Raw genomic sequence first — 13577 nt, 5'->3', positions numbered from 1 at the left:
AGTTATGCTGTTCAATAATGTCAGAGCATGGCTCATCCCCTTCAATTTTGTCCGAATGCCACCGCCTTATTAGGCTGGTATTCACAGGACAACTCTTAACAGACCAAACTATTATTTAATAAAATATTAAAACATGAATATTAAACATTAAATAATATATTCCTAATTACAACAGCAGTCCGGCTCGGGTGGTTGCTGAAGCAAATACCCGGGCTTGGGAGGAGGTTGGAGAGGCCACGGAAAACGATTTTCATATGGCTTCGAGGTGATTATGGTCCACCCTCCGGCGTCTCATGGAGGAGAAGGGGTACACCACCAACACTGTTTACAGTGGGGAGGGTGCGCTGTTGACCTCAACTTGGGACATTGTGACTTCAAAGACCTCCTCAATCCCACCGGCATCTCTTCCACTGAGGAAGTGGAGCCTGGGGACCTTGGGGCGGACTCCAATCTCTGGTGCTGAGGTCACCGAGGTCGGTGGTAAGGCTCCCGGGGTGGATGAGATTCACCCGGAGTTCTTTAAGGCTCTGGATGTTGTAGGGTTGTGTTGGCTAACGTTATTCTGCAGCATCGCATGGACATCGTGGCCAGTTCCACTGGATTGGCAGACCAGGGTGGTGGTATTCAAAAACTATAGGGGAGTCACACTCTTAAGCCTCCCTGGTAAAGTCTATTTGGAGATTCTGGAGAGGAGGGTCCTTTGGATAGTCAAACCTTGGATTCAGAAAGAGCAGTGTGGTTTTTGTCCTGGTCATGGAACACTGGACCAGCTCTACACCCTCAGCAGGGTCCTGGAGGGTGGATGGGAGTTTGCCCAACAAGTCTACATGTGTTTTGTGGACTTTGAGAAGGTGTTCGACCGTGTCCTTTGGTGAATCCTGTGAGTGGTGCTCCGGGAGTATGGGGTACCAGGCCCTTCGATACGGGCTGTTAGCACCTTTGATACCGGCTGACCGGTGTCAGAGCTTGGTCTGCATCGGACTCGTTTCCGGTGAGGGTTGGACTCCGCCAAGGTTGCCCTTTGTCACCGATTCTGTTCATAACTTTGTTGCACAGAATTTCTAGGTGCAGCCAAGGTGTTGAGGGGATCCGTTTTGGTAGCCTTAGAATTGCGTCTCTGCTTTTTGCGGATGGTGTGGTCCTATTGGCTTCATCAGCTTGTGATCTACAGCTCTCTCTGAAGCAGTCCACTGCGAAGTGTAAAGCAGTAGGGATGAAAATCAGTGCTTCCAAGTCTGAGGTCATGTTCACGAATGAGGGAAAAATGGTGCGGGAGATCGACAGACAGATTGATGCTGCATCAGCAGTGATGGAGGTGCTGTACCGGTCAAGAGAGAGTGGAGTCAAAAAGCGAAGCTCTCGATTTACCGGTCGCTCTATGTTCCTACCCTCATCTATGGCCATGAGCTTTGGGTCATGACCGAAAGAACGAGATCACGGATACAGGTGGCCAAAATGAGTTTCCTCCACAGGTCGTCTGGCTCTCCCTTAGAGATACAGTCAGAAGCTCAGTCCTCCGGGAGAGACTCAGAGTAGGGCTGCTGGTTCTCCATGTCGAGAGGAACCAGTTGAGGTGGCTCGGGGATCTGGATAGGATGCCTCATGGACGCCTCCCTGGTGAGGTGTTCTGGGCACGTTCCACCAGGCGGAGGCCCAGAGGAAGACCCAGGACACGCTGGAGGGACTATGTTACTCGGCTGGCCTGGAAACGCCATGGGATTCCCCCAGACGAGCTGGCTCAAGTGGCTGGGGAGAGGGAAGTCTGGGTCTCTCTGCTTAGACTGCTGCCCCCGCGACCCTACCCCGGATAAGCGGAAGACAATGGATGGATGGATGGATGCTTTAGATTTCAAAATATTCACTTTTGTTGTATTAGCCGTTCTTTAAATACCACTGTTAAGAGAAAAGCAAAACTAGTCTTACGCCATTTAAAAGTCTTGCTGATGTGATTTTTGTTTTTAAGACTTCTCCATGATCTTTTACATCCACCTTTCAAGTTACTTGTTTTCTTTGGGACAGCTAAAGAGATGAACAGAGTAACAAGGTCAACCACTTGATGGGAATGTAGCAACCTTAAATTTATTCCTGCCTTTTAGTCAAACTGCTTTTCTTACAAGCCCAAAATGTCATAGTCTGTGTGTGTGTGTGTGCGTGTGTTAGTGTGTGTGTGCGCGTGTGTTTGATGTACTTGTCTACATAACCATTCAGTGTTTCACAGTTGGTGCTGCAGTTCTCAGGTGCGCTGGATGACAGGTGTCTTCTATCTGTTGATTGCTTGGAGGAGTACTTAAGCGGGAGGCTGCCAGCACTTCGATGCCAGAGTGTTTGCCTTAGTGGTAACAAACTCAGCCACTACAGATTTTTTGCTTCGTTCTTGAACTAAAGTAACTTTGTATTTTGCTCCCATGCAGGTTTTTACCTGAGGCTTTGTTTACCTTGCTGAGTTACGACTTCGTTCCAGAGTATCTCTGAGCATCTGGATTTTCAACTACTAAGTTAAGGATCTACCTTCTTGTGCATTTCTCTCACTACCATCTGTACCTTTCGGACACGAACCAAGCTGGCGGCTTCTCGTTTCCTCTCACTCCAGGACCCAGGCATCAGCATACCCTGTTCCATCCTCCATCTTAAACATCGGCACCTAAGCTCCATTTGGCTGGCACCAAGATCTCAACTAAGAGGACAACTGAACAATCTTCCTTCGCAAGTTAAGACTCTGAATCTCTCTATCCCTGGTGGTTCAAGCCACAACAATTTAGTAAGCCATTTCTTAGATCTAAGTGATCAGTTACTTCATATCATTCGTTTGTTCACCTGTCCATTTTTCTTCCTTTCCATACAGTTGGTGTTTCCAGCCCACATCCCAGATTACTTTGCTGACAATAAAATCCGTAAAGCTTTTCCCTTCTGAGTGTTCTCTGTATGTAAGTAAAATCTATACCCAAAATGACACAAAAAGAATGTAATCAAATTCCTATTTTAAAAATTACTAAGCACTATGCAACTTTTCTCAGAGAAACAAAAATGAATCTTAAAAAAATCAATTATTCAATTATTTGATCATTAATCACTTTCATCTGTATTAGTGTTTATGCATTTTTTTGATTAACATTGTGTATGTGTGTTCTATAACATTGGTTTTTGAATGACATCTGATCTACATATTCCTAAAGTAACTGAATTATGGTGATATCTCTTCTCACCTGCCAGAGTTGGCAGATGGACATTAGTTTAGAAGCTGGAATCCAGTGCCGCACATCTTTACTCTGTTAGGGTTTTTTTTTTTTTTGTCCCTGGTCAAATTGATGAATTTTAACTTCTATTCCAAGTGAGTAACTTTTATTAGACTATATATAGGGTGCAAAAACAGACAGGAATCTGCAAATTTGTGCTTTATGTAAGGAATGTAATAGAGTTGTCTCTCCAGTGCCTGGGACTTATCAAGATACAAGATAAACAATGAACTCCTATCCGTTTCCCAGAGAAACTAAAAGCCAATTACATAAACATTGCTGAATAGCTCATCGAGTTCACTGATGCATTCCGTTGTACAGCTTCATCTCTGCTGTATTTTACACTAAAGAAGGCTAAGATGTTACATTAGTGTTCGTTCATACAGTCGTTCCAGATGCGTTGAAACTATATTTTGTCATGATTGAGTTTTGCTTTGGGTTATTCCTCTGATCACTGTTTTCCAGGTGGTGCTTTAGTTCATTCCTCAGGTTTAGTTCCTTAATAATTATTGTATTCTGCTCATGGTGCATTTAAGTTTGTTCTCTTCTGTAAGAGCTTCCATTTGTTTGTTTTCTTGCTTTTGTTTTTCTCATCGTTTATTTGTGTCTACTCTGCCACAGCCATATTGCAATCAGCCTCATTCTGCTCACCTGCTCCCTATAATCGGTCTCACTGTTCTAACCTATGCCATGGTCTATATGCTCTTCAGTTCTGTTGTTCCTTAGGGGACTATACTACATGTTTTGTCAAGTCTGTCCATGTCTGTTATTTATGCCTGCTTATGTTTTCCTGAGGAGAGGCTAAGTGTGGCCTACCATGAGTAAGGACAGTCAGGAATGGATAAAACAGTGCAAGCGGTGTATGCTGGCCAAGTGCGTCTTTCCAAAGACCAGGGCCCCATTGACCTGTAGCAATCTTGCAACACCACTGGAAGTCCTTACAATGGATTACACTATGTAGGAGAGGTTCTGAGAGGGGGTACAACAATGTTCTTGTCCTGACTGACATGTTCACACAATTTACTGTTGCTATTCCCACAAAAATCCATACAGCCAACACCACAGCAAAGGCTCTTATCAAACTCTGGTTTGCTTATTATTGCTGTCGGGCAAGGCTGTCATAAAACCAAGGATGGAGCTTTGAAGCCACTGTAATAAAATAGCTCTGTTATGTCTATGGAATAGCAAAGAGTCATATCAGCCTTTACAATCCCTAGGGCAATGCCCAATGTGAAAGTTTCAAACAAATGATACATCCTGATACAAGGCACCGCCTTCAGGATACAATGTTTGAACCATTGGATGCACATGGTCCTCAAGAATGGTTCGGTAGTCCTTGGCAGTGACGCGCCCATCTAGCAAAAGTATTGGGCCAAGGGAATGCCATGATATGGCAGCCCAAACCATCACTGATCCACCCCCATGCTTCACTCTGGGCATGCAACAGTCTGGGGGGTACGCTTCTTTGGGGCTTCTCTCCCGGACGTGGGGAAAACAGTAAAGGTGGACTCATCAAAGAGCAATACATGTTTCACATTGTCCACAGCCCAAGATTTGCGCTCCTTGCACCATTGAAACCGACGTTTGGCATTGGCATGAGTGACCAAAGGTTTGGCTATAGCAGCCTGGCCATGTATATTGACCCTGTGGAGCTCCCGACAGACAGTTCTGGTGGAAACAGGAGAGTTGAGGTGCACATTTAATTCTGCCGTGATTTGGGGAGCCGTGGTTTTGTTTTTTGGATACAATCCGGGTTAGCACCCAAACATCCCTTTCAGACAGCTTCCTCTTGCGTCAACAGTTAATCCTGTTGGATGTGATTTGTCCTTCTTGGTGGTATGCTGACATTACCCTGGATACCGTGGCTCTTGATACATCACAACGACTTGCTGTCTTGGTGACAGAGGCGCCAGCAAGACGTGCACCAACAATTTGTCCTCTTGTGAACTCTGGTATGTCACCCATAATGTTGTGTGCATTTCAATTTTTTGAGCAGAACTGTGCTCTTATCCTGCTAATTGAGCCTTCACACTCTGCTCTTACTGGTGCAATGTGCAATCAATGAAGACTGGCTACCAGGCTGGCCCAATTTAGCCATGAAACCTCTCACACTAAAATGACAGGTGTTTCAGTTTCATTGTCCAACCCCTGTAGCTACTGGCTGAGCTTTTACTGTGAGTAACTGTGTGTTCTTTCTCTCATACTTGAAACTTGAAAAATGGCTCAGAGTTTCTGTTTTTTCTTCCTAGATGAAACCACTAAAAGAGCTACATCCTTTAACATTTACTTTTCCTTCCCATAGAAAGTACTCCTGGATCAGTGCTTCTGTGTTCTTTTTCTGTCTCTGCTCTGTTCACTCAAACCCCCAATCAGTTGTGGCAAATGGCAGCTCACACTGAGCCTGGTTCCCCCAATCATTGTGGTTTTTAGTATAACAATGGGCACGAGTGGGCTCTAGATGGACAAGCTTTATCAGTTTATTATTTTACTTGGTACCACTACACATAGCCCATTCTAAAATGGCCAAACTCTAACACCCAGTAGTTTATTCTAACCTACCCAACACCCCCGCACCATTCTAAACCCTTTGTGAAGTGCCTTGAGATGACGTGTTTTGAATTGGCGCAATATAAATAAAACCGAATGAGGAAAACTAAGGATCAAATATTCAAATTATTTGTAGCTATTAATTGGTCTGGGACTAATCAATAAATCAGCCTGAAAGATGGTTGCTACTCCTTCTCGCCCAGTATTTCAAAGTATGTCGAAATTCAAATAATTAGAAGGAGTTGACTCATTTATAGTAACATAATCCTCTTGCTGCAGCCAGGTTTCTGTGAGATAAATTGTGATTGTCACAAATCACAATGTGATTGTCACAAATCAGGTCATTAACTAACAAATTCTTTGAAGAGAGAGATCTTATGTTTAATAAGCCACATTTAATTGTTTTATTTTTCTTTTCAGTCTGAGTTGTGTTTTATGTTTTATGAGATTTTCAGATAATTTTTTACTCTATTCAATTTTGGCCGTAGCCAAGACACTGTCGTAATCCGGTAATGGGTGGGTAACAGTAAATAAGCTGCAGAGAGTAGTCTTAACTATTATCCTGCTTCCTGGTCTGAACACTAGTCTAAACCCTGAGTTAATAACCCAGAGTTAAAAGCGTCTTCAACTCACATCCCATTAAGTTCAGAATCAGCTTTATTGCCAAGTTCGTACATACAGGTCCTTCTCAAAATATTAACATATTGTGATAAAGTTCATTATTTTCCATAATGTAATGATGAAAATTTAACATTCATATATTTTAGATTCATTGCACACTAACTGAAATATTTCAGGTCTTTTATTGTCTTAATACAAATGATTTTGGCATACAGCTCATGAAAACCCAAAATTCCTATCTCACAAAATTAGCATATCATTAAAAGGGTCTCTAAATGAGCTATGAACCTAATCATCTGAATCAACGAGTTAACTCTAAACATCTGCAAATGATTCCTGAGGCCTTTAAAACTCCCAGCCTGGTTCATCACTCAAAACCCCAATAATGGGTAAGACTGCCGACCTGACTGCTGTCCAGAAGGCCACTATTGACACCCTCAAGCAAGAGGGTAAGACACAGAAAGAAATTTCTGAACGAATAGGTTGTTCCCAGAGTGCTGTATCAAGGCAACTCAGTGGGAAGTCTGTGGGAAGGAAAACGTGTGTCAGAAAACGCTGCACAACGAAAAGAGGTGACCGGCCCCTGAGGAAGATTGTGGAGAAGGGCCGATTCCAGACCTCGGGGGACCTGCGGTAGCAGTGGACTGAGTCTGGAGTAGAAACATCCAGAGCCACCATGCACAGGCGTGTGCAGGAAATGGGCTACAGGTGCCGCATTCCCCAGGTCAAGCCACTTTTGAACAAGAAACAGCGGCAGAAGCACCTGACCTGGGCTAAAGAGAAGCAGCACTGGACTGTTGCTCAGTGGTCCAAAGTACTTTTTTCGGATGAAAGCAAATTCTGCATGTCATTCGGAAATCAAGGTGCCAGAGTCTGGAGGAAGACCTGGGAGAAGGAAATGCCAAAATCCCAGAAGTCCAGTGTCAAGTACCCACAGTCAGTGATGGTCTGGTGTGCCGTGTCAGCTGCTGGTGTTGGTCCACTGTGTTTTATCAAGGGCAGGGTCAATGCAGCTAGCTATCAGGAGATTTTGGAGCACTTCATGCTTCCATCTGCTGAAAAGCTTTATGGAGATGAAGATTTTATTTTTCAGCACGACCTGGCACCTGCTCACAGTGCCAAAACCACTGGTAAATGGTTTACTGACCATGGTATCACTGTGCTCAATTGGCCTGCCAACTCTCCTGACCTGAACCCCATAGAGAATCTGTGGGATATTGTGAAGAGAACGTTGAGAGACTCAAGACCCGACACTCTTGATGAGCTAAAGGCCGCTATCGAAGCATCCTGGGCCTCCATAAGACCTCAGCAGTGCCACAGGCTGATTGCCTCCATGCCACGCCGCATTGAAGCAGTCATTTCTGCCAAAGGATTCCCGACCAAGTACTGAGTGCATAACTGTACATGATTATTTGAAGGTTGATGTTTTTTTGTATTAAAAACACTTTTCTTTTATTGGTCGGATGAAATATGCTAATTTTGTGAGATAGGAATTTTGGGTTTTCATGAACTGTATGCCAAAATCATCTGTATTAAGACAATAAAAGACCTGAAATATTTCAGTTAGTGTGCAATGAATCTAAAATATATGAATGTTAAATTTTCATCATTACATTATGGAAAATAATAAACTTTATCACAATATGCTAATATTTGGAGAAGGACCTGTACAAACAAGGAATTTGACTCCGGTACACTTTGCTCTTTTGTTTTGTTTTTGCATTACAGAATATACATATTTACAATGTGTATCCTCTTCTTTCTATGAGAACATGTAACCCACCTGGGTTTGACATAGGACCTGTCCACACAAAGCCAGGTTTAGGTGTATCTACAAAGCCTCTGGTAGGATAAGGAGTCTCATCCATATGAAGCGGCGGCAAAACTGAGTACATTTAAAACCTGCTCCCAGAGTGGGAAACTTTAAAACCACCCCCCATGGTGGCTCAGTGTGGACAGCACTAACCGTTCTAACCACCAAAAAACTGGCATGTTTGCCTCACCTCTCCCTTAAATACATGTGCTAACCAGGCGACAACAATAACAATGGCAGTCTTCATAGTTGCGGTTGTGTTTCAGAAGTTTTTTAATTTATTGTGGAGTTTACACCAACACCAACATTAGTTTGCTGCCGTATGCTGTGCTAGTCATAATTTGCCAGTGTTAAGTTTTGAGTTCCTTGTCTGTTTTCTCTACTTCAGCTGCTGTTATTTCAGTTTATTGTTGTTTATCAGATTCATCATTCATTCTTGTGTTTATATTACTTTCTTAGATTCCTGTTTTAGATGTTTTAGTTTGTAATTCCTTGTTGACCTGGCTGGTTCCTTCCTGTTTATGCTCTTTAATTAGTTCCATTGTTACTGTTCACTTTGATGTTTTGTTGTTCCCCTGGATTCCCTGCTCACCTGTGTTAAATAGTCCCTCCTTCAGTTGTCGTACCCTCTCTCAGCTGCTCCTGATCCATTATCCAACCTACCTCAGCAATATACTGTCTGGTTTAATTACTCTCCACTGGTTCCTCCTGTTACCACCTACTCCATGCCTGTATACATGCCTGTGTTTCATGTCCTGCTGTTTTGTAAGTATTTCAGTTTATTATTAGCTCTACTACTAACTCATGCAGCTAACTACTAACTCAGATTTGTCCTATCAAACTCCAGCCTAACATGACAGTACTGTTCTCAAATTCAAAAGAAAAAAAGCAATTGAATGGATTTAGAAGTTGTAACATCTATTCAATCTTACAATGTAACTTTTAAGTGAAAGGACAACTAAAAAATGTATGTAGTATTTCATCCTATTGGCTTTAAAACTTGCTTAGGACCTATGTTTGGCTGTGTTTCAATCCAGGATGAAGCCAATAAAGAAGCTACTACTGCCAAATTTTCTTTTTACTTTTCTTTAACATGGATAGTACTCCTTGATCAGTGCTTTTGAGTTTCTTTTTTGTGTGTGCTCTGCCTTCTCAAACCCCAGTCAATCATGGCAGATACCCGCTCACACTGAGCCAGGTTCTGCTGGAGGTTTCTTTCTATTTAGGTTTATTCCACTGCTGCTTTATGCATGCTCAGGATGAGGAATTGCTGCAAAGTCAATGCCTCAATGCAATCAGCTGTCCACTGCTGCTACATGCACGTCCAGGAACAGTGTTGTTGCAAGTCAACTGCAAAATGTAATCTACTGGGTTTTCACAGAAAGGAAACCAATTTGAATCTATTTGAATAATAAACTGAACTTGACTGCATTCAGACTAGTCTATAACTAGAATCAATTTGGAATGAATTTAATTTATTTTAAAACAGTCTGTGTGGTTGATTGAATTGACTTTTTTGTATTGTGCCTTTAGACAATATTTGTTATGAATTGGAGCTATATAAATGAACTGGATTGAGCAGCATTGAATTGAAAAAAACTGAAATGAACAAATGAGAAGAAAGTATGAGTTTATAAGAGCAAGAAAGTTTAGGTAATAGTTCGAAAAATATCAGCAATACCATTAAAAACAAGTGGCTCCTCTAGTCTCATGAGTGCAATGTCGTAGTCTAGTCCGTTGGGCCGGTACTGAGCATGGTATACAATACTCTTTACAGCCAGAAATTGGGCCCCATGGACCAGTTGCTCTGTCAGCCCCACATGAACTGTCCACAGGGAAGAGTTTTCGAATCTGACCAAAGACAACAAGACAAAGATATTAAATATTAATTTTTCTTAGTTTCATTTGAATTTTTGTTATGTTTCTATTTATTTTTTGTTTGTTTTACAAAACATTTATCCACTTATTTCTTACAACCCAAATCTTGCCTGTTTGTCTATTGTTTGTTCGTTTAATACAGACACTTTAGATGCCTCACAGCTTGAACTAAAGGTGGAAAATTTCAGCTTCATCTCCAAACTTTACCTGGGTGAATGGATGAATATGGGTAAGTTCTCTGCTTTGACTTGGACAGAGCTCATGCTGCATAAAATCTCAAGACAAGATCAGTTTAGTAAGAGATAAGTCTGTAAGAGGTTGTTATACAAGTCAACTTAAACCACTTATTAAATAATCAAAGCGTTTTAGAGAATGTAAAAATTACATGGTAAAAATGACAATAATTACATGAGCCATGTATGGCAACAATTTATTTTCTGATTTATTTTGCAGCACTACATATAGATGGCATTTAGCACAAAAATGGACCTTCATGGACAAAGTCCAAAAGAATCTCTGTTTTAAATGGACTTTGGCTTCAGCTAACATGTAATGTATTTTTTACACCTTAGCCAAACTATTATCATTATTTATGATTAAGCTGGGCCGACTGTGGCGATGGAGGCAGGGGTTAGTCTTGTAGTCGGTTGGTTGCTGGTTTGAGCCCCCTTTATGTCTCTCAGTCGTTGTGTCCTATGGCAAGACACTTCACCCGCCTCACCTACTGATGGTGGTCAGAGGCCTCGGTGGCACCTGTGTATGGCAGCCTCACTTCTGTCAGTATGGGAATGTGTGTATGAATGACTGAATGTAGTGTGAGGTGCTTTGGGGACTTTAATTCAATCAACTTCTAACTAACATCATAGTATAGATCTGATGACAACTCGCAGAATGTGGGATTGGTGGCATCTTGGTAAGCAAATTTCTTTCTCAATATTAATTCCCCCCACATTAGGGGGTGGAAAGAACACATCATCTTGTCCTTATGGTTCTTGTCAGTGGTTAAACGGAGTTGCTTCCTTTTTATTTGGTTAAACTAGACTTTTAGAGCATTGTACAAAACACCTGGGCGCCTCTGTGCCACTCAGTAGTTTGGTGAATCATCTCATTTGTAAGGTTTGAAATGCCACAGCCTGAACAGTTAAACATAATATGTTTTCTGGAAGCTCCTAAATGAGGCGCTTGCAAACACAGGCATCGACTTATAATATGTTATGTGCATCAGACAATTGTTAAAGTTCTTCACTACTTACGTGGATCAATTTATGCATTTGTTTAAAACTGAACAAAGCTACTGTAAACAATGAAATAAAGGAGCTTGGAGGATGCTATGAAACTCTAGATTGCCCAGAAAAAACAGGATATCACTTTGCTAACCAGGGAAACCATATAAAAGAAATGATGCTGTAAAGACAAGATGATGCCTTCAGTGAAGGACTCCATGAGCATTATGCAGTTCCAAACTAAAGGATGCTATAGCTCCTTAAGGTATTTATAGTATCAATGTGTTAATGCTTTAAAATGTGGTCAGAGATGATGTCTTCAGTGAAGGACTCCATGAGCATCATGCAGTTCCAAACTAAATTATGCTATTGCTGCTATGATGCTGTATTTTTAGTATCAATGTGTTAATGCCTTAAAATGTGCTCAGGTAGTTGCAAAGGCATTCATTTTTAATCAAGTCCGTGGAGTGTACAACAATCATCAACAAACAACAGTTTTGCAATACAATTTTCAGGTTGCTCCATGCAGGATCCGGCCCGAACGAGAGACGCGAGGCCATCCCCCAGTTGGCCCACCACCTACAGGGAGGACCATGAGAGACCGGTACAAAGTGGATTGGGCAGCGGACGAAGGTGGTGACCTCGAAAGATTGATCTCCGGATGCTTAGGCTGGCTCTAGGGATGTGGAATGTCACCCCGCTGGGGTGGAAGGAGCCTGAGTTTGTGCAGGAAGTTGAGAGATATCAACTAGAAATAGTTGGATTCACCTCCACGCATGTGGTGGGCTCTGGAACCCATCTCCTTGAGAGAGGCTGGACTCTCTTCTACTCTGGAGTGGCCCGCGGGGTTGAGGCGGCGAGCTGGGGTGGGTTTACTTGTTGCTCCTCAGCTCAGCTATCTTGTGTTGGGGTTTACCCCAGTGGATGAGAGGGTCGCATCCCTGTGCCTTCGGGTCGGGGACAGGTCTCAGACTGTCGTGTCGGCCTACGGGCTGTGCGGTAGTACCCGGCCTTCTTGTTGTCCCTGTCAGGGGCGCTGCATAGTGCCCCTCCTGTGGACTCCATTGTTCTACTGGGGGACTTCAACGCCCACGTGGGAAATGACAGTGACACCTGGAGAGGCATGACTGGGAGGAATGGCCTCTTCAATCTGAATCTGAGTGGTGTTTCATTATTGGACTTCTGTGCTAGTCACGGATTGTCCATAATGAACACCATGTTCAAGTAAAGTGTGTTCATCAGTGCACTTGACACCAGGATAACCTAGGCAGGAGGTTGATGATCAACTTTGTTGTCATGTCTTCAGACTTTTGGTCGCATGTTTTGGACACACAGGTGAAGAAAGGGGCTGAGTTGTCCACTGATCACCACCTGGTGGTGAGTTGGATCTGCTAGAAGAAAAAGCCGGACAGACTTGGCAGGCCTAAGCAGATAGAGAGGGTTGCGGCGGAAATCCCCAAACCCGGTAGTGGACACCTGCAGTAAGAGATGCTGTCAAGCTGAAGGAGTCCTATCAACTGTGGTTGGCTTGTGGGACTCCTGAGGTGGCTGACAGGTACCGTGAGGCTAAGCATGCCATGGTGCGGGCTGTGGCAGAGGCAAAAACTCGGGCCTGGGAGGAGTTTGGTGAGGCCATAGAGAAGGACTACCAGTTGGCCTCAAAGCGATTCTGGCAAACCATCTGGTGCCTCAGGAGGGGGAAGCAGTGCTTCCCCAACACTGTTTACAGTGGGTGTGGGTAGCTGCTGACATCGACTGGGGACACTATCGAGCGGTGGATGGAGTACATCGAGGATCTCCTCAATCCTGCCATCACGCATTGCATGGTTCAACTCTTTCAACACCCAGGCTGAAGTCACCGAGGTGGTTAAAAAGCTCCACGGTGGCAGGGCTTCAGGGATGGATGAGATCCGCCCTGAGTACTTCAAGTCTTTGGATGTTGTGGGGCTGTCATGGTTGACATGCCTCTTCAACATTGCGTGGCAGACGGGCACAGTGCCTCTGGATTGGCAAACTGGGGTGGTGGTCCCCCTACATAAGAAGGGTGACCGGAGGGTATGTTCCAACTACAGGGGGATCAAACTCCTCAGCCTCCCTGGTAAGGCCTACGCCAGGGTATTGGAGAGGAGAGTCCGGCCGATAGTCAAACCCCGGGTTCAGGAGGAACAGTGTGGTTTTCGTCCCTGCCGTGGAACACTGGACCAGCTCTATACCCTCTACAGGGTACTCGAGGGTTCATGGGCGTTTGCCCAACCGGTCCAC

The 13577-nt window shown here is 43.5% G+C and overlaps 1 protein-coding gene and 1 long non-coding RNA gene across 2 annotated transcripts in view; one reads left to right on the top strand and one right to left on the bottom strand.

Moving 5' to 3' along the window:
- Positions 1–13577, bottom strand: part of tmprss3a (transmembrane serine protease 3a) — a 135707-nt gene that overhangs the window by 21883 nt on the left and 100247 nt on the right. Inside the window, exon 10 of the mRNA XM_047369869.1 lies at positions 9896–10065. Coding sequence (XP_047225825.1) covers positions 9896–10065 — 170 coding nt within the window. The remainder of the gene's footprint in view (positions 1–9895; positions 10066–13577) is intronic.
- Positions 1701–2901, top strand: LOC124870965. Its single transcript, XR_007038910.1, has 2 exons — positions 1701–2758; positions 2843–2901. It is a non-coding gene; the product is annotated as an uncharacterized LOC124870965 (long non-coding RNA).

This window comes from Girardinichthys multiradiatus, chromosome 7 (assembly GCF_021462225.1).
Source record: "Girardinichthys multiradiatus isolate DD_20200921_A chromosome 7, DD_fGirMul_XY1, whole genome shotgun sequence".
Taxonomy (NCBI): Eukaryota; Metazoa; Chordata; class Actinopteri; order Cyprinodontiformes; family Goodeidae; genus Girardinichthys; species Girardinichthys multiradiatus.
The sequence above is the reverse complement of the archived record's forward strand: the minus strand, read 5'-3'. Positions and strand labels throughout refer to the sequence as shown.